At 40.0% G+C, this 22,563-nt stretch overlaps 1 protein-coding gene across 1 annotated transcript in view; it reads right to left on the minus strand.

Annotated features, from left to right (window-relative positions):
- FRMPD4 (FERM and PDZ domain containing 4) overlaps positions 1-22,563 on the minus strand; it is a 309,861-nt gene that overhangs the window by 91,482 nt on the left and 195,816 nt on the right. The window contains exon 2 of the mRNA XM_072852936.1: positions 18,489-18,605. Within this exon, the coding sequence (XP_072709037.1) occupies positions 18,489-18,605 (117 nt within the window). The remainder of the gene's footprint in view (positions 1-18,488; positions 18,606-22,563) is intronic.

Raw genomic sequence — 22,563 nt, forward strand, 5'->3', positions numbered from 1 at the left:
TCACAACTGAGGCCCCGATCCAGCAAAATGACCCCATAACACACTTAGATAAGAGAAGTGCATCAAGGTCCCCATAATGAACTCAGCAGGCCTCATTAAGCAAAATAAGTATGCAATTATTTGCAGTTTGGGTTCTACTATGGGGCTGAAAGGACATCCATTCACAGCCATAAACATTTAAGTGTGGTTGATTGCAGAATGAAGCCAGAAAGGCTACAGGCAGCCAGCTTACCATTCACAAAAGCCCAAAACACACTTTGACTATTATCTCTGATTAAAAAGTAAAAATTAAAATGTCTCAGCAATAGCTATGGAAAAACATCACAATACCAAACCCTTTTCTACACTTAAACTAGGGAAGGATATTTTCAAGTTCAAGTGGCTGACAAAACAATGAAAGCAAAGAGAGTAAAAGATGGGGGGGGGGGGGGGAATCAACTGTTATTCTAGGAGTCATGAAACACTGCAATAGAGCAACTCATGGGAGAGGCAGTAAAATATAACAAGTGCTTTTGTATCATCTCTGTTGGTGTAAATCAGTGGGGCTCTGCTGACACTAATGAAGCTAAGCTGACATGGCAGAGAATCTGGCTCTTTATTTGCTGTGATGACGACTGATGTCTAAATTCAACAACACATTTTATACAATTATAATTAAAGATCTATAATAACATACAACACCAATGTAGTCTGTGCAGAAGAGTTGTATTGTTGTCTTAATCTTGTGGCCTCATTGCCAGTGGCAGTGGTATACATAATCAAAATATTAATAACACCTCTGTGAAAGGTAGCAACACAGCATGAAATGAATGCTTTAGAACTAAATACTAGCAGTCACATTTCAGGACAATTAAATAATATCATTTTATAAGACAAATTTTGATTCAGTTACCAAGAATTGCAATATTTAACTCATCTCATGCCACTCCTGAACTCTCATAATGTTTTAATAATGTAGACTATATATCTGCTTATAAGACATGGCTATGTGTTTTGGGCATTTGACAAGGTAAAATATTAACATTCGTGTTGCAGACCTAATGCCCCTATCCATTTGACAGACATAAATATAGCAAATTTATAAGCAAATAATTTCTAATAAAACCAGACAGCATCCAGACCAACATTTAAGGACAGAAATTCTGCAGAATGGTAGCAAGGATTATTACAGGTCATAACCAGATCATGTGTCAATGCCACTCTTACAAAAAAATTACGGATGTCATTTGTTACTTCCTCTGTCCTCCATCTTTCCACATCCCAAGTCCTTGTCAGATCACTTCTTCTCCACCTAATCCTCCTCCTCTCCTGTTTCCTAATGGCTGTCTTGTACTCAGGTAATCCAAGTGTTGCCATTCACACTAGCTCCTCCTCGAAGTGTACTGTCCCTACACTTCCCTAGCTTTCTCGTCAGCTCTCCATTCTGATGCCTAGCAGTCATTATTGGCATACTTCTTTTTAGCCATGCAGTTTTTGGACACGCTGTGTGGATGCTCTTTTGGACATTTCAGATTCCCCATTCTACTCGGCACGGCAATTTCTAAAATTTTCAGAAGGCTCTTAACATGGGAGAACTTCACAGCAACATCAGAAATGACATCCCTGGCTGAAAGGTGGTGTGTGGGTCACCTTTCAAACATCTGTCTCAAAGACTAGGAACCAAGTTTTGCAATGACCTTTGGCAAAACAACTTCTGTTTTTCCAGGAAAGGGATGATGTTTTTCAAAATACCAATTACGTCTTGGAAAAGCAAGGGGAACAAAAATTTTCAGCTCAGTCAAGGAAAGCATGGTAAAGTTACAAATAGCTAAAAAGGGTCTGCAGATGAGAAGTATTTAGCAGCCCTTGTAAAGGGGATGAGACCAAGCAGAACTTTGTAATTTCATTCCAGTTTTTCTTGGATTTTGTAACATGCATAAAGCAGTATATCTTTTCAAAAATCTACATTATCTGGCTTAAATAGCAGCAACCATCATTTGCTGGAGAGAAAGTACGTGTAAATGAAAATACTAGAGTTCCTGAAATACTGTTAGAAAGGATTCAAATACAATAGTTATAATGCAAAATTAGAATCCAAACATCACTGAAAAAAGGAGACCAAAACCTTTCTTCTAACTTACGACATATTGTGCTACCTTTTTTTCCCCAGAGTTTGACACCTATTGACAAAATTTGTAATTGACACCTCCTGAGACTACACAGTAAACACAGTAACTTCAGTTTTCATAATGGATCTTTTTTATTTTCTTTTTTTAATGGGCAGAGAGATTGAGCTTCAGCTAATTGACCATGAAAAACTACTGGGGATGTCAAGAGAAACAGCTGGCTGTAACACACAAGCAGAGTAAAGAGTGCCAAAAGTTACAGAGCGCACTGTGAGGGGCTGGCTGGGTTTCACGGGCAGGTGAGAGGGAGCCATGTGAAAGATGACCACGTCGGAGGGGAGCCCTGCCGACCCTTGGGGAGCTGAACTTGCAAGGCCAACTGTGCCGAGGGGACTGTATCCATCTTACTATGTAAGGCTGATGGTATCTAGGTGACAGTGTCACAAGCACCAAATTTAGGTACAGATGTCACAGAAGTGGAACCAATGGGGAAAAGTAATCAGGGGTGCGACACTGGAGAGACTGGGGCCAAGAGCCTGCTGTGGGGAAGACCATAGGTGTGGATCAGCTACTGGAGAGACCCATTTCTGCACATATGTGGGGAGGCTGTGTGTGCATGTGTATGCACGGCCCGATAGCAAGCACCCTGATTTGCTGATGCATAAGAACAGGATCAGGCCGTTTGCACTGGTCATATTTATGTGTGTGCTCTTTGTGCTGACGTGGTGCCCGTAAAGGCACTGGCTGCCCGTATGCGTGACTCTAGTGGTTGGCTGTGTCTGTACAGAGCGTGGGTGTGTGCCCGCATGTGCGCGCATGGGGACTGCATGCTCAAGCCTCACTGTGAGCTGAACCTGGGGACGGGGAAGTGCAGCAGCCTAGTGCTAGCAGGCTGGGATGGGAGGAATCCCCTTTGGTCTGGAGGGCCACCGACTTGTCCTCTCTTAAAGCACCTTCTACATTTGACTAGCATTACTTCAGTTGTGCTACTTTAATTGAAACAATAACAATAAAATATATGGGATAAGAATGAAGAGGACTGAGAACTCATAAAGAGCATTAGTATTCTACACATTAGGGTAAGGATGGAAAGAAGACATTGGCCCAGTTAGAAAGGAGGTCTGGTGCAGCATGTAAAATATACACCAGAACATGCTGACGCTACGTAGCCTGTTGTCTTGCTCCAATACCATCACTTGGTTGGCACTACTTTACATCTTACTTCTTTGAGATGTGCTGTAAGTGCAGCTCTTCCTTGGGTAGTTGTGGTAGGTACTGTAGGGCCTGCACCGCAACATCCCAAGTTGCTGATGGGCCTGTTCAAGGAAACTGTAACTGCCAAGAAAAGTATGCTGTTGATATTGAACACTGAAAATAAAAGTCAGTCTTTAAAACAAACGAACAAAACCATCAAAACCGAAAACCGACAACCTGTGTGAAGGTAACTTGTAGTGTTAGATGAAGGAACTACTTTATTATTGCACAGGATGCCTGAACTATGGAGGCTTTGGCAACTTGTGCCATATACATGCCAAATGAATTCAAATTGTTGTTCTTTGAGTCTCTGAAGAGCTATCAAACTAGTACATTCCCAAAGCACTACCATTTATATTATTGGCACTAAAAGTCTACTCACTGAAAAATGTCACAGCCCTTACATCATTTAATATATTTAACATAGTTATGGAAAAGTTCACACGAGCAACTGGATTCCCTACATGGCGCTTCAAAAATATTGTATCAGATACTAGCGATTACTTTTTTATATAAGTGGGCAGAAGAGGACAGCCAACATATCCTGATGAAATTAATAACTGATCCCGCTTATTATCAGACAACAGTATAAAACTCAAAACTGCCAGCAAGAAATATTGCTGATTCATTGAATTTGTCCTTATATTTGTAGCCCACTTCGTGTTTTTCACTTTAATAAGATTGATGATAATGTCTATTTTCCATAAAAAGGAAAACATTTTGTTGATACTATGTATAAACACTTAAGGAAAAATATTTCCTCTCCTATCTTTCAATGAAAGCATTTTTTTAAATAGAGCTATAATTCATCATTCTGTGACAGCATTTAGAAAAGAGCATTTATACAGTTATCTAAAAGCCTGGTCAAATCATATAATCTCCCTGAATATCACTCCATTTAAGTACTTTTATTACCCATATGCTTACTAAAAACACTGATCTTTATTCCACTTTTTATGTGGTAATCTAAATTGCCTTGAGTAATCTGTCTAACAGAGATAATTAAATGTGTTTCATTAATATCTGCAAAAGGTTCCAAGGGCATGCAGTGGATTAAAGTCTGGTTTGCAAACGTGTTGCTCAGATTTCATGATCTACATGCTAAAGAAACAAGTAAAGTGCCACTTGACTCACAGGAAAATAGGAATGGAAAGGATCTGGTCTGCCATCATCTCCAATCCCTTGCTATTTTACACTGTATCATATAAACTGTATCATATAACCTCCTTTAAATATTTACCAATGATCAGCGTAAACCCATTTTGGATTATTCAATCCAGTGCTGTAACTGAAAGCTGGGGAATGAACTCCATTGCTCTAATGTTTAAGGGCCTTCTCCCTTGCAATCTAAACATATAGTCCCTTTAGTTCTTTGCCACAAATTATGTTTTTAAACAGTTCTCATTTCTTCCTGGTGTTTATTCCCTCTTGATCTTAGTTTTGCTGTATTAGAGAAATCTGTGTCTTCTAGTCTCCCCTCATATAATGATTTTTTTCCCTCTCCTAATCACCCTAACAGCATTTTCTGCATGTTACAGTTTGAAAGTAGTAGTACTGTTTTCCCCCCTCTGAAATATGTCCAGCCACAATTAATAATACTTCCCTATCTCCACAATGGCATTTGCCATTGCCATACCCAAATGACAACACTTGGATGTCTCTCAGCGATTCAGCTAATAATCAAGATTCCTCTCCTCAGTCATTTTGAACACATACTTCTAGATAATTGGGAAGATTTTGTTATTAATCCTCAATCGTGTCTCTGAGTTTTACTGTATTCGTATATGTTCTCCACACAGAATCCCCCATTCCTCCTGTGCTTATCCTTTGTATGGATAAAGAGCCACTTGCAAGGTGTTTTAACAGTTTTTAAGCAGCAGCTCGGGCTCAATTTGTGCAAATCTCACTTCAGTCCTCTAGTTTCTGCTTCGCAAGAAGCCTTCTGCGTTGGTCAGTCCTTTTAACCTTTCCTTGCACATTTGTTGCTTTTTTGCAATGTCTTTACTGATGTGGTTATTCAGCTAATTATGCTTCTCTTCCCCCAGTTTTCAGGTGCATGCAGATGACTGTAATATTTCAGACTTTATAAACTAGAATATAAACCCAGATGATTAAAAATGTTTTCTTTAAAAACGTAACACACTTTTTACAGTTTTATTATCAGCAAGAATGATTGTACAAATGGAGGAGATATATATGTGTGTGTGTGTATATATATACACAAACATATATATATGTGTGTGTCTCTCTCTCGTACTCACACACAACTCTATGCCATCATGCTCAATCTTGAAACTGGTACATTCATAAGGAATGAAACACTCCCGGCTTTCTCTCCTTGTCTCCCCTCTCCTTCTGAGTTTCTTCCCTGAGAATCCCCCTGAGTCACCACATTTAGCTCTCCAGTAAAAACAAGAATTTTCAGATTTATTCAAAGTGGTAGCCTGTCTATAATGCAGCCATTAGACCACCTGCACCTGCTGTCTTGCACAGATATACCAAAGTAATTTTAAAGTAGCAAAGTCAGATGCCAGTAGCAGCTTAGCTGTTGCAGCAGAGAGATCAGCCTGAGTTGTAAAACCTGCTTGAGAAACCAAATAAATTTTTAGATAGTCCATGTTGAGCTTTATGATAGCCTGAGAGTGGCAGGCAGCCCATGTAACTTAAAAGCTCAGTAGGGAATGCTGATTGGTTTCTCTTCCATGTAGCACAAGCATTTGTGCTGTATTCTATGTAAATCTAGCCACAGCCTCTACAGAAAATCACTTTTCTATCATTAATATTTACATGAAAACATCATTATGACTTTCAAATATGGCACAACACTTAGCCTGGCAACATGTGGATTGCTTAGCTTTTTAATTTGTCACTGAACGGTAGTTACGAAAAAATTTGCATGCAATTCTTAATTGGCAGTGGCAGTAAGTCCCTCCTTGAAAAATTCACTTAATCTTACCGTACTTCAGCATTGCAATCAAAAATAAGAATAAAGTAAATGTCTTTCTAGCATCTGCTAATTAAAATATAACCACCAAGCACATGAGGATCCCAATTTTATGTGGCAGACTTCATGTGCTCCTGTAGCATAAAAACAAAGAAACAACAAAAAAAACCAACCACCAAACCCGTGATTTTTTGAGCAAACTTGTCTGGAGTTTCAGCTGGTCAATTCTTTAAATTTGAGTACAAAATCAAGTAACAGTAACAGTAAGCTAAGTGCTACCTGGCTAACTTGTTTTAGGCTGCCAGATCCTGAGCACGTGGAGTCGTGACATCCTTTCTCTCTAAGGCTGTCAGGGAAATGCCAGTTGACTCGGAGTGTAGCTTGCCAAAGAAGCAGCTTATGGAAAAGGAACAAGCCAACCCAACCAAGTTTCCTGCTCCGAGCAGCTCTACAGGAAGCCTTGTCCTGTCACTCTTCCTAACGGCGCCCAGGCTTTCGGCGCAGGGCTCAATTGCCTATGCAAGTCACAGAGGCAAGGCTGAAAAAGCAGCTGTGCAGCTATTACACATTATGTTCAGGTGATAGGGTTCCTCCTTCAGGAACTGTATTCCTGAAGGCTCACGCCATGAAAGCAGCTGGTCCTATGATCTGCCCATTAGCTTGCACTTGCTTTAATTAATTCTAGTCGGGAAACTAACAGGACTATTTTTAAACAGAGTTTGAGGATACTGATGTTTGGATTCCTCTGACCGGGCATCGTTCAATGCCTTTTGGAAAATTCTGGCTAGTCACGGTGTGACGCTCTAGGGAACCAAGTCTTTTTCAGGACCTAGCCACAATCCTGGCCCGTATCTAAAGGCATGGAAACCCTTATTTTTATATGTATGTTTTAACTAAAAAGATTCCCGACTGGAAAGTTGTGACTTTTCAGAGCGCAACACCAATGTTGAGCTAGTCTTTTTATGGTTTCCTTTTCAAAGGTAGACCATTAGCTCATCTTTCCCTAGTACACTGTTAAAATGGCGGAACTGCATTTTAGTAGGATGCTGGCAACAGGAATAATGCAACAAAATCTCTAAATGTCATTACTATGAGCTGTCAGAAGCAGCCCCTCGTGGCCCAAGACAAAATGTCTTTTATCAGTATGACTTTTTGCCAAGTCTCTGCTGTCCAGCACAAGGCACTAACTGGATTAAACAAAAACAATAAAAACAGGAGCAAAAAGAAAACACTGTACAAAAGGGATTATAAGGAGGAAGAGAAACATGAAGTACCTCTTTAGACTCCAGGTAAAACTGTTGTTCCCACCTGGTCAAGCCCAGGGACAGCACTATCTAATACAGCACTCCTAAGAAACTGTCTCCCGCATCTCAAGAAACTTCTCCCATATATTCCTGACTTTCTGATTTTACCTTATGGTTCATCAATATTTCACTACTTCTTCCTTCTACATTTGCTGGATGCTTATGCCAGGAGCTAACTTTAACAGGGCTTCTGCATTTTTGTAAGACAAAAGAGTGTCACCATAAACAGATACTTTCTACACTCATTCCTACAAAATGTGCTCGGTATTCATCTCCTCCTTTATGAACTTGCCAGATGCAATGATTTTTGGATATAACTGCAGTATTTATCATGAATCTTTAACAAAGGCTTTTTCATCCCAAGATGCGAAAAAACAAATTGCATCTCAATGTGCAAGGAAAGACATTTTAACGTAAAGCCGACAAAACTGGTGTCAGACAACCAGTAAAACTGAAGCAACATCGTTTCATCAGAGCAGAGCTAAAAAACTGTCTGCTTACACACAGAGACCTAAGCTTATGCTTGAAATGAATAGGGAACCAAAGACGTCAAAGACTGTATAGACTCCCATAATCAAAAACAGACACCAAAATGCACTCTGACAGGTTTGGCAAGTTCTGATTCCCACAGAAAAGGTGCAGTTGTGGGCCCATCTACCACAGGTCTCTTAAAACATTTTCCAAGCAGCAGATCTGCTCTGCAAGGGTGGAAAGTCCATCCTACCACAAAGATCCCAAGACCTACCTCAGACCAGTAAGCACTGGTGGGAAGCATATGCCTAGATCTCAACTACATGTGAGCTCAAAATATTGACCGAATATTCAGAAAGCAGAGGTACTGCAGTCTACATCTGCCTTAATACAGGATGAACAGCTGCAGATCGTTTGCCTATTGAAGGCACCTTCCACTTCTCACAGGCTGACAGGAAAGAGTGACAGAAGATGTCCTCATAAATTTGATCTCATGGAAAAATCAGCACAGCTCAAAACCATCAGCAGGCATTTCTTGGACAGAAGAGCCCATGACTACAACATCCCCCCATCGCACTGAACGCTTGCTGATAAACCAAAGGTAGGAATTAAGGCTCCCAATTTAGACCAGGTATTTCAGCTTTATGCAGCAGTAAGAGACCATACCAATGTGATCAGAATAGCTCTGCTACAACCGAATCAAAGGCCAATCTGAAAAAAGAAAAACAAACCAACCCTAAACCACACCACTAAAAGCTGAAAACTCCACACGCCAGCAGATTTGCATCCCCAGTATTCTTCATAAATACACACAAAAAAGCTAGGAATAGAGCCAGAGACAAGCAGAAATACATTAGGATTGATTAAAGCATCATCCTGTGTCTTCACTGAATATCAGTACTTCTATCTGCACTATAACTTTATATGTATATTACACATTAGAAATGTTACTTTCTAGCAGAGCTGCAAATAACCTAAGTTCACTTAAAAATTAAAAGCAAAATGGCGTTATTATTCTCTTCAATTTCTTAAACTACGGCAAAGTTTTTCCACACTATTTGTATCCTAAATAGTATGTCTCTCCAGGTTTTAATTATGAAATGCTAAATAAATCCCACGAGCAAATACTTATTCGTATCTGTCTGCTGAGTTCCTATTTGTAATTCCAGCTAATTACTTCCCCTGTCAGGGAAATATTCTCTGAAGTCCCAAAATGCCACACAAGTACCTCAATCTCTTTCATTTTACGTCTCCCAGTGTTCGATACAGAAAACGTAAATTCATTTTGGCTACTGCTGGAAGAGTAAGAAACTTGAAATAATCTCTGCACTGTCAGCAGGTCTTTACCTTGTGTGCTTAATCCCCGTTACCATGGTGATATTTAATTGCGCAGCCGCACAGTTTGATTGGTTTATTTTAAATTGAAGTTTTTCGGTGGAACGGCACAGGATCCTAGCGAACATTAGATAAATGCCTTTCAAAATATTGCAGTGAGTCATATTGTTGTCAGTGACTAGATTAATTTGAGTTCAGCTAAAACTATTTCTTCACCTTCATCTTATACATATATTACAACATACATAATACGAGGATTTTTAGCATTAGATTTGGAAGCTGAGCATTTTGAGTATAATTAAGCAGTACTTTATTGTAAGAAGGGCAATTAAAACCGAAATGAGAATTAAAATTCAGTAAGCTTTTGTTGGTAGTATCATCTTGTCTTTCTAAAACAAATGACCTTGCTGTTCTACAATAACAATCCAGACAAGAACCTTTTACAGTAGGCTTATACTTGATTTCCTTTATAGAAAACTGTAAATATATTAATAGGACAGAAATGAAGCCAAAAGGATAAATACAGCTTCTTCAGTGCTGGCTTTCATATACCTCAGCATGCAGTTCCTTAGTATATCAATGACTGCTGGAAAGGCATCATCAATATGGTATTTCCTGGCACAGCATAACAAATTAGATAACTTGTTTTAAATTCTGTACATACATTATGATGAACTGGTGTACTTCAACTGTGCTATTTAAAAATCAGCAATATACTGTGCTACTTCTCACCCCTTTTTTCTGCTCTATAACCCAGCTCGGGCACATTTTTTTCTTAATGCTTAACTGAAGCTCTGAGGGAAATTTTCACCTAGCATTTGCTGTGAAAGGTCCCAGTTCCATCACCAAGTATCAGGCAGCTTTGCCTTGTTTATTTTTTCAAGCTTGTGGCCACTAAGGCCCCAGTGTACAGCCTGCAGTGTACAGCTCTACCTTTTTGGTGTTTCAGAAGCTGTTTTCCCCTCTTTATTTTTAAGGACTATCAACTAGCCTGGTTCTATTTCATATGCAGAGCCTCTGTGTTTGCATCATTGGGGATACCAGCACCTGACCCGAGATAAGACTTATAGCTTCTTACAAACCACTACCACTCTCCCAACCACCTGCATGGCTTTGCAGAACCAGAACTTGATGCTTTTAATCCCGATTCTGTAGGGACCGCGCTCTGTTTTACAAGAGAGATGTTTGAAAAAGCAGACTCCGACTGGGGCTATCATTCTCACACAAACTCTTTACAAGAATTAATTTGTTTTACGCTCCTGGGAACAGTAGCTTGGTGTACCAAAGCAATGCTTCTACAGATGCATTTACATGCTGTAATGCACAGATGAAATGTTGTTATGCCATATGAAATATCTACCCAGAAGCGTGTGAACTCCAAGAGTAATGAGGATTTCATCTTCTCACCTCTGTACCTTGTGACTCTGCGTTAGGGTAACTTGATTTTTTTTTTCCTATACAGGTTCTACTCTAAAAGTTTTATTCTGCTTCCTAATCAAACTTCAAACACACAAGAATAACAGTTTTCAGGATGCAATACTTCTCTGAATTTCATGGCGTCCCCACCCAGTTTGTGTCTGGAGAGAACACTAGGGACCAGATGAGAATCACTGACTTTGCTGTAGCAGAGGCCCAAAGTACATGATTCCCTGCACTCCACTTAGGTACAATTACATCCAAGCAACCCAAGGCTAATGACTGAGCTAAAGCTTCTCTTCTGAGTAGTCTCACCCACATTCATACCTTCTTGTACAACTCCCCTCACCTTTCCCGTGTGAGGAATCCTCTTGGTTCAGCAAGCGATGGTTGCACATGTGTGCAGAGAGGACTCAGAAAGGGCAAGGCAGGAGATGGGGAAGGAACCATGCTGCTCTGGCTAGCTCCTGAGTTACTGCACACCAACTAGCTTAGGTACAGCTGCCTTACAATGCAATGAATTCTCCATTTTTCCATGCTCTAGTTAAAACACAATAACCCCACAAATCAGCATCTCCTTGCTATTATTCCCTCCATTATAACAATGATTTATCCCAGTCGATATTAACATCATTTTGTCTGTCGTATTTATGCCTGCCATATTTATGGCTAGAGCAACAGTTCTCTGTGAAGGAAGGACAACTGTTAAATCATCTTCTCTTTTCAGGAGGTTGAGCTCATTTAGCAATACTTTCTTTTTCACCATATGCCCAAGTTGTCTCTAGGCAGACCACTGACACAAACAGGTTGCTATGTAGTTTTCCTTCTTCTCCTTTCTAATTATTCAGGTTTGCTTTAAACAGTCACTTGTGTTTGTGCGTCCCTGCTGCTGCTGCTTGTCTCTTCTAGCCCCGCTCCCCCTTCTACCATACGATCCTGTCCTTGAGCAGGTCAAACCCTTAGCAACAGAAAGCAAATTTGTATGCAGTCTGAAAGGAGCATAGTAGCACTCTTTCTCTAATAGCACACTATTCATATCAACAGTCCGTATTAGTGACATGGGAATTTAAAAAAAAAAAAAAAAGAGAGAGAGAAAAAACAAGAATCACCATACCAATCAGACCTGTTGTCCGCCTGGTCCAGTATCCTTTCTCTGACAGCACTCAGTACCCGCTTCAGAGGAAGGTGCAAGAAACCTTGTAATTATAGAATAACCTGATTAATACAGGAAGTTTCGTCCTAGCCCTAGGCAGTCAGCAGCTGACTCACCCTCTTGTCTGAAACATAAGATTTTATATCTGCTCTAATTTTTTTTTAATCCTATGTAATTTAATAGTGGAAGTCTCATTACAAATGTACATTGCAAATGTGCATTTGAATCCTATGAAGCATTTTAGGATTTACTGTAACCTGTAGCTGAGAGTTATATTCGCTAATTATGTAGGTTGTACTATTTTTATCACTGTTAAACTGCCTGCCATTCAATCTCATTGGATGTCCCTTTTAGGGACATGGGAATAAGTGGGCCAGAGAGTGCGATTCCACTGCCTGTTCCCTCGGCGTCTCACCTGGGAGTGGAGAAGCCTGAAGAGGCACACCACAGTCAGCCTTTGGCTTGAGGCATTATCCTGGCATACAGACTGCCTCCATTCACGTCCCTAACCTGAATCAGAAAGAGAAGGAAATGAATCCTCTTTTCGACACCCTGCATAAGTGCCAGTGATCTCACGCTGGCTGAGGGAGGATGGAGCAGCAGCGGCGGCGGTGTTGCTCATATTTTTGCGAGTGCCACATAAATCCTCCAGTGAATCGAGTCAACATTGTTTCTGTACTTAGAGATGAAGGAATGTAATGCATTCAGTAAAGTGCTATATAACGTCATACCTACAGGGCAGAAGGTGGCTCCTGGGGCTTCAAACTTTCAGTACAGCCTTATATACTAAGGTAGTCTTAAGGTACAAATAACAGCAGCTTTTTCAAAACCCAGGAAGATGAACAACACTAAAAACAATCAAGGCTTTCACTATGTTTTATATCCTTTGATTGTTTTCAGAACCTTCCACAGAGCAAACCCCTGAGAAATATTCCAAGAAAGGACTAAACTACCAAGAGGTATGTACAACCTGCAGAACATATGGACAAGAAGGCTGGGGTAGGGCTAGACATACCAAGAGAAATAAAAATAAATTAAAAAAAAAAAAAAGCTGAATGGCCTGATCCTCTTCCATGCTTATTTATTTTGAAGTAAACAGATTAGCAGGCTGTGAGCCTCAGTTTTGCATCTGGTATAAATTAGTGGCCCTTAATAAGCAGGATGCTTGATTGATATGCCATTAATATCATCAACGATTGCGTTCTGTCATTCCACACAGCTGGCTAGCTATGAGAACTGGGCGTACAAAGAGGACCATGCAGGCCAGACAGGATGCACGAAACACGCTTAGAGGAACTCCACCTTTCAGAAAACATGAATGAGTTTCCTCTTCTAAGCACAGCAAGCACTGAAAGAATAAGCTGAAGACTATTAAAGAAAATTCAGGTAAGTATTTGAGTATAGAAGAATATCATCGCATTGCTGTATTGTAAAGAAATACTGTACTGTGTATGCTTTGAGAATTTAGGATGTTGTGAGCTGCGCTAGCTACCAAAGAACACAAACATGTTACCCACGTTTTCTGTGTGGGTCAAAAGCTGACATTCGAGAATTTCATATTTCAGGAATAGCATAGCTACTAAGCCAAGCAAGGACAACCAAAATGTACTGATTTCACAAGCCGAAAATCATGGAGCTAATATTATATGCAGGATAACATACCTTAGAGGAAAAAGGAATTAAGTTTGCCAGATACACCTGGAAGGAGTCTGGAAGAATTTTGTGTTACTAAATACAAAAGCACCAGTGAAAAAACAACAGCAGGTGCTCAAGATATCAAAATAAGTTGTGACATGTTTCAACTGGTGTAGCAACCACGTCATACTAACATAACAAGATTTGGAAAGACTTCCGATGAGTAGGTCTCTCCCAGCTCTGCTGTGCGCTCCAGGGACTGACCCATGGTTTCAAGCCAAGCCGTAATGCTGCAGGCTTTGATCTCTGGGAGTGCTTCCTTTTATTTCTTGCCTGGGGTCCCAGCTGTTTGCTCAGTTTTTTCCATACTGGAGCACAGAAGTAAGCTAATATGCATGAAGTACAGATGGTCAGGGTCCTTGGAGTGAAATAGGGAGAAAATCAAACTGGTAACACTGACAGACCCTGTCATGCTCTCTGAGGCAGTAGCAAGAGTTAAAGTAAACATGACCAATAGCATATCTTGCAAATAAGGATATGGCAATAAGCTGACCTAACAGACCCATCTAAAAATTACTTAAGAGTGTAATAACTGACTACACCTTACTGGTACCACTGTTGCTTTCAGTCCACATTGGAAGGGCTACACTTTCTTTCAGTTAATCTTATTTCACAGTCTCTGGTCTTCATTTGAATGATAGAAGCCAGATCCACAAAAATACCAAAGTACCTAATACCTTAGGAATTAAATCTGAATAGGAATCAAAAGGGTATAACTTTTCATGGCAGCAAATGTTACTTCAACTTGCACCTTAGAGTGCAGCTGTAGGGCAGCTTAAGCCAACACAAGTCTGTTGCAACCCTGTCACCACATCAGTCAGGTATTCCAGTGTGTCAGCAATGCTGCTCATCACCTGGCATTAGCCATGCTCCAAGTAGGAGGTTGGACCAGCTGACTTCAAGGTTTCTTCCATACTAAACCATTCTGCAACTCTACCGGACCATGCAGAGGACTGGTTCAGGGAGCTAAACTGACATAAAATTCATGGCTTTCTCCATAGGATTGATTTTTTATTAGCTTTTTCCAGTTTACTTTCCTCTACAAACTGTCCTCCAGGTCTGACAAGCAGCAAGACTGACACAAGGGAAAGGGCGAAAATGCACAGGTCCAAAAATCAGTAGGATTGTAGCAGTGGCAACTTAGGCGAGCCCAGATTGCCATGAGGCTAAACCCTGTGTGGACAAAATCAGCCAAAACCTTCCTGCTTGGCATGATATCTCCCTGAAACCCTACACTCACACCAAATAAATTTTTAATAAGTGACCTGGTTGTGTTCAAATTAGCGTTACAGAAATGTCTCATAATCATACTACACAGCATATATAATAAATGCAAAGAAAATAGGCCTTTAAAATGGTTAAATATACGTTGTAAACTATTTCATATTAAAGGTCCAGCTTAATACAGCTTGTGCAGTACAGAAACACACTGAAAGAATACTAGATGATTGCCCTTCTCCCATACTGAAATGTATTACTTATCTTATAAGGCTATTTCAAGTAAAAGTGGCAAGTTAAAAGGGAACGGGTGAAGTTTTGAAACTTTAATTTGCCATGGCCTAAACTTAAGAAAAAGTATTTTAGAGGTTTGCAAAATGACCCCGGTTGTGCCATCTGTACAGAAGAGATAATGAATTGATAGTGACATCTCAAAACATTTTGATAAAAGGCTCTTCTCACACTTTTACAAAAGTGCTGCCTGGCGATGGAAGCTGCCTGTGATTAGCTCAGGCCATAGGGGCTTTCAGAGATTTGAAAGAAACCAAATTTGCTTCAGCAGAAAGAATAAACATCTCTTCCCATTCGCACCTTAAAGCATTTGCACTGACACTATATAATTACTTTTCATTTCACCAAAAGATTCTCCTGGATTCTCTATTCCTCCCACAATTTCAAAATTACAATATGTCTGCTTGCAGTTGAATGGATATGTACATATGGCACTAAGTAAATTATTTAACTAAAAAGCAGTTAATGTTGCTATGAATTATGTTATTTGCTTGTGCAGAACTCATGCGCACATTTCATTGTGATAATACCTGGTTTATACATCTTTAATCAAAACCAAGTGAGTGATTTGAATTGCTTTTTCTCCTCCAGTGTGATGCAATTTGTTAATCTGTGTAGCTATAAAAAGCCTTGGAGACAATATGAAATGCTATCTCATTGATCTCTCTCCTGCCTTTCTTGACATAACTGTCAACAACCATCTCACAATTTCATTCCTAAAATCCAGGGGTGAAAAATGAAGGAAAGAAAATTAAATAGTGCTTTCATTTATGTAGTTTCATGTAGTATTTGCAAAATCAGTTGTTTTGAAAGCCAGAGAGGGAAAACTTGGACAAATAACAGGCACTGCAAGGACAGGTACTGTAAACCTCCACAGAAGAATCATCAAAGTGGCAAAGTCACTAGGTGTATTCAGCCTTTGGTCATTCTTCTAAAATGAAGATATAGGTCACATAACTACCCAGTCGCATCACAGTAGCTACCAGGGCTGATGTTCTCGAGTAATGGTGGATAGCTGGTGATTTGGTACAGCAGTACATGGTTCCAAATGGTTTCCTTGTTTCGTTCAGTTTCTGAAGTTACTGGCTTTTAATGCATCCCAAGGGACTGTCATTTCATGTAAGATGCATTACTACTCTGGAGACATGACTGGTGCACGTGTTACAGCCAATGCCGTTGCTTTAAAACACCTGATACAAGAATACGTACTGTAACTCAAGCAAGGTGTGTGTACATAGCATTGTTCAACTTGCACCTAAGACTGCTCAGAGATATCAGTGGGTAAGAAAGTCTGGCACAAAATATCAAAGGCTTCTGTAGACCAGCTTCCTCAGAGGTCTCATTCTCTCCACCCGTTAAAGCAGGTTGGTTTCTTTTCTCCACATAGTCTGCTATCCACATGCAGAGAAAAATGGAGGAAAGACCAGGGCCCCAAACAGAACAGTGAGCAAGCACCTTATAAGAGCACGGAAAAAAACCAAAACACAACACCTCACCACCACCACAAGCCTAACATTACTTAAGGCATAATTTGGCACTGCCTGTTATGGATTTTTGTTCCTAGGTGCAGTTTGCTGCATTTAAGAGAGGGATATGGCACTTCAAGGTTCTAAAAGGCAATCAAAAAAATAAACAAAATAATCATTAGCTACTGAGAGTTAGAAAATGTTCCCAAATTGCAAAATTAATGAGTACTAATGCACTGCATTCTGCAAGCCGCAGCTGTTTATAGCTACACAACAAGTGCAGCATCCCATTATGTGACCAGTGAGAAAAGAGGAGGAATCAATTGTGGTGCCTGTCCTCAGAAGCAGGATATTAGTTGTTCAAATGAATCTCAGTCACGCAGAGGAGAACGTACCGACAGTCTGCAGAAAAAACAGACACCCAAGATGTGCAGGTCCCTTCACTAACTAGAGTAACAGAAGCAGCAGAGTCACATTTGCACAGTACTTTGGAGGCTCACCTATACTTCTTGACAAGCCTAATTAATTCAGGCAGAAAACCTATGCTAACACAGTTATATTGTGCCTGGCATTCAGCTTCACATTGTCCAGCACTGCACCCAGTGTCTTACAGACATGCAAAGCATGACAAATACTTGTTCAAGGAAGAAAACGACATTTCAAAGTCAGCTTTTAAGCCCTCATTAACCCAGACAAACTTGCTCCAATTTGGACAGGTCTGAAATCGCTCTGAATCTTGAAAACCTGCAGGACACCACACTGTTAAAATCTTGCTTTGGCTCCAAAAGCAAATGCCTCCTAGGAAGCCAAGGCACACACCCTGGGCAAAGGGAGGAGGAAGAGAAAGCAGAGTAATGGGGATCCTCATTCTTACACTGTACAACCCTGGTTTTGCAGATGAAGGATCTTGAGTGAATTAAGGGCTTTTAATGATCAACTTAAAATAAGTCTGATCCTTTCACTCTGTATGAAAAGAAAGAATTGTAATTCTCATCTCATCTAAGACTTTTTAAAGCATCTACGACTTTCTAATCAGACTAATAAACATACAAATGAAATACTAATTAAAAAAATACCGACTCTTCACATGAGCAGAATCAAAATGCTAGCCTTAAAATGGAAGGTAAGCTAGAGCAACTAATGCTGCAAAATGAAGCAATGGTTCTGCTAACTCATCACCATCACCCCTTCTCAGTGAAGAAGTTCCAAAGCCACGTAAGACTACATTTGCTAGAGCAGCAAACTGTATTTTATCCAAGCCACATAAGTGATTTTAAAGAATAATTATGCACAGTTTTCTCTGGGAGAAGAAAAGACAATTTTGTTTACGACCACATCATCCACATTGACATTTATTTTGCAAACCTTTAAATTCAGAGCTAAGGACTATGGGAAATCTAAGAATTAGGATATTAACTATACAGGATCAAAATATACACTTTCTCATTACCAGTATAATGAATATATTAGACAAACTAAAAGAGCTGACATGGCAGAGATGGAGGAGAATTGTTAGTCCCAGTCAGAACTGACCTTTTGCCTCATTCTTTAAACATGGCATTTTTATTTTTACTTTTTTGTTAACGACATTTGTTGTAATTCCTCAACAAATTACAGGCCCTTATATTATCAGCATCTTCTTGGGTAAATGAAATCACCAAGTACCAAAACAAGGCGCAATAAAGTACAGTCAGAGCTATCTCTATGCAATAAATCAAAACAGTTGAACATTAACTGTGTAGGGCTGAAGTAGGAAATAGGATTCCAAGGAGATACAGTTAAGAGCAGGGCTGCAGCGCTGTGCTACAGACTGCACAGCACACACTGCCCACTTACTTGATGAAGTAGTCTCTTCCATCTCTGTTTGCCGTCATCTCCCATCCATAAGGTGTCCCCTGGTTCAAGCTCCAGGTCCCTGAAGGGTGAGGCCAGCCTGAAGACTTGTTCCTGTGGCTGCAATTTTGGAGCGGGGGAAGAAAGAGAGAGAAGGGAAAAAAAAGAAAAAGTTATTTGTCTGTTGTATTTAATCTTCCAATTTACTTATTTCACATTCACTTGGTATCTGAATACTTTCAAAGCTGTGAAATTTGCAGCCAAAACCCAGGCAAATTAAAACAGGTTAGCAGGCCTACTTACATTTGTAATGTTTTCCCAGTAAGTGGAAAGATACACTGTCACTTCTAATGGTCTTTGAGCCCAAGCCTTTGGCAGATGAATCAGTCCCACACCCACAATACTCATTTTCAATAGTTTTCAGTACAAGGGACGGAGAGCATTTTCATTCATCGCCATCCTCTGGTCAAATGCCAGTTCTCAGTACAGTTTTAGCCAAAAAACCCCAATGAACCAAACCAAACCAAACAACCCACACATGGCTGCACATCACACATGTGGTGCATTACCTGGCACAGGAAGGAACATCAGCACCCACTCTCACTGCTAGCAAACCCATTTTTTGTTTCATATGTCGGAACCAAGGAAGACTGTAACGTTTCTGTATATGGATGCTAAATTGATTCAATATGCAGATGTTGTTGCACTTGATCGTTATCCATTAAGCGCTTCCTCTAAATAACTTTTAAAAGGCTGCAGTATCTCTGAGCACACACACTGTTAGATATCACTGCTTGAGCACTCTCTGCCGGTATTCTCACTCCCGAGCAAAGGCCAAGTCATACCATCTTAAATAAAGGAGTAGCTTACACAGCTCACCTAACTATGGGAGATTCAGCAACACTCCCAAGCGGCAGTATTTCCCCACTAGATCTGAAACATTTTGTGAGGTGCCATCTACTGACTCCATACACAAAAAGATACAGCTAGCAAGAATCCCCCATAGTTTCCCATAGGAAACCCCAACTTTTGCACTTATGGTTTACCCCCCACTTGCAGGAATTAAGCTAGATGTTACCGCACATTCCCACTTTCTGCTGTGGGACTTAGAGGTACAGAAGGCAACAAATAGGTCTTTCAGCAAAATTAATCAAGTCAGCAATACCTATGTACAATGTGAAAAAGAGAAAGAGCAGGAAAAGGAGGCAGGGCAACCAAAGATGCTAAAGACCGGCTGAGAGCGCATCACAGACAGGCAAAGATGAATCAGCACACAACACTGAACACAATCTGAAATTTAGACATGCAAACCAAAACCACACAAAATAAGAGCATTTATTGAATTAGTTGCCTTCTCCCTCTCTGTCTTTTCCCCACCCGTCAAACATATTACAGCTTAGTTTTACTTGCTAGATTTATTTAAGTTCAAATGCTAGCAAGGTACTTACTACCGCTTGCCTTAGATAGAGATGTAAGAACTTATTTCCTTTAAAGAAAAAGAGCGCAATGTAACCTTGGCGAACACTCTTCTGAAGGAACAGAATTGGTCTCCATGGACAACTCAACAATTCATTGCAAATTGCTCAACTCAACAAAGTTGTACATAGTTAATCTTTCCCAAAGGGGGAATGCATCATTAAAAACAAACTAGTTACTTCCCCCTCCCCCTTTATTTCAAGGATTAATCACTACTGAGAAAAGATATGGTGCTTCAAAATATAATTTACATGTAAAGTAGAGCGTTACAATGGAGTGCTAGATATTATCTGATTTACCAATTACATTAAGTACTCTATCTTCAAGGAGTAGAAAAACATTTCTGTTAGCATATTCAAACACTAGTATTTGCCATAAGATGGGGCTTAAGTCTAATATTTGAACATGTTAGAAATCTTAATAAAATTGCAGTTACTCATGGCTAACGAAACACATAAATGTCAGATGTGCTACATTAACCTGGATAAATGCAAATAACCCATTCCTGATCAAAGGAATGAATTAAAAAACAGGCATCTGAGGAAAGAAAACAAATACTTTCAACACAGTCTCATGCAGATTCATGTAAAATTGAGCTTAAGCATTCCTGTTTCTCCATATGCTCGACAGAGGGAGAAAGGGTGGTCCCCTTCTTTTAGATGGGAGCCATCCTACGACCTACGAATGACAGCTTAACTACATCTATAGACTTCACATTACACTTTAGAGTCTTTGGGATCCTAAATGCTGCAGTTAACTAAATAAAGTAGAAAGTAACCTATTTCATCTGGACTATAAAGGGATACCTGTGCATTTAACACTTTTCTTTTTAATTAAATGCACTTCATAACCTCTGTGCTATAGTTTCTCCATCTGTAAAATGGGTACAGTGATATTTAAATTCCCACATAAAGCCCATCAAACTTCTATTATCAGATAACTGGTAGGAGCACAGGACAGTGATGATGATCAATACTATTCCTCTCTGCGTTCAAACTAAGGGCTCATCTTTGCATGGATTATAACATTAGTGGATTTTAAGGTAAATTTAATTCCCCTGAAAGTTTTCTCTGAGCCCTTAAAACATTAATGGTGTCAGAACCTATCATATATGATGGGTAATAACTGTCCTACTTAACTGTAGATATGTCTATATCTGATCTACTCCTCCAGACTTTCTTATAATCAGTGGGAGAGAAATTAGCACTTGAGACACCGTATACACCTACATTAGATGTGTGCAAATTTGATGGGGTGGCTCCAGACATGGGAAAAACAAATACTCACAGAATGCTTCCTATAGTCATTGTACAATTCAATAATAAACACTCATGTCATAACAACAAAACAAGGTTTTTACACTCAAAGTTATTAGCGCTGGTGATTCCCAGCTGCCTGTACAGTCTGAAAAAATGAGAGAATAAACTGAATTATATCTTTTTATACACCTCCATCCACTTGTTGCATATTATTCCGCTTGTCTGCAAGGATTCTGTTCAATGGCCACTACAAGGGGCAAATGATGGCAACGATGAGATAAATGACAGAAGGAACATCAAAGTCTCTGGCGAAAACCATAAGCAGGTCAGGCATTTCACCTGGGGGAAGGACAAAGCCATCCTGGCAGGCTTTAAGTCAAGAGGATACCTCGGTGATAAGGAAGATCATCAGGCCATTGGAAATCCTGGTCCAAATCCTACCTCCCTGCAGGTGATCTTGGATAAATCCCTCAGCTCACTAATCTCCATTTGCCATGTCCTTCCCTCACAGGCAAAGGAGGAGGAGCACACCAAGACTGCCTAGGTTTCTGGAAGAACTGCACACTTCCAAAGACCAGAAAGATAAAGAAAACACACCTTCTACCTCAGCAAGCCCACCTGCAGAGAAAGCACCAGCACTGCTGTAACTCACTGCTTGCTGTCCATTGCCACCCCTGCTTTTTCACAGCCATCGGACCTGCTGCTGGAGTGCCTGTCGCAGCACAGCTCTTAGGTGGCAAACTTTATCGTGAAAGCCTAGGCCAGCATCATGCCAGCAGAGGTCTGAAAACAAGGCAGCATTAGCTACGATATCCCATCAACCTGCTTTTGACATTCTTGCTGCAGAAGTAGAAAACCTGATCCCTCTGAATTGCTTCACATTGAACAATGAGTTCATTAAATCACTGCAGTGGCGTGTAAGGAACCAACGTGCCCTATGGAGGGACGTTCTAACTGAGAATATAATAGCTGCGCCACAGCGAACACCCTCAGGACAGCTTTTTTTCTGCCCTGTGCTTGAGGCATGACTGAAACATCAGTTCATATGTAAAGTCTCCTATACTCAAGATCAGCAGTATGTGACTTAGACGATGTGCAGAACATACTCAGCATAAACCCTGGTACAAACAAGAAGTGAAAGACTGTAACAGTATCCACCTCTTTTTCAAAGATCAAAACTAGAACAGTTTGAATTTTTAAAACATACTATTAGAGCCTAATATCCAGAGCAGTTTAGATAGTGTTAATGCTGAAAGCAGAAAGCAACACTACTCATTTTTTAAGACACTGAAAAATAAAATGTTTTAAATTTTCTGGAAAATTCAATTTTTTTTTAAAAATAG

This window comes from Ciconia boyciana, chromosome 1 (assembly GCF_034638445.1).
Source record: "Ciconia boyciana chromosome 1, ASM3463844v1, whole genome shotgun sequence".
Classification (NCBI taxonomy): domain Eukaryota; kingdom Metazoa; phylum Chordata; class Aves; order Ciconiiformes; family Ciconiidae; genus Ciconia; species Ciconia boyciana.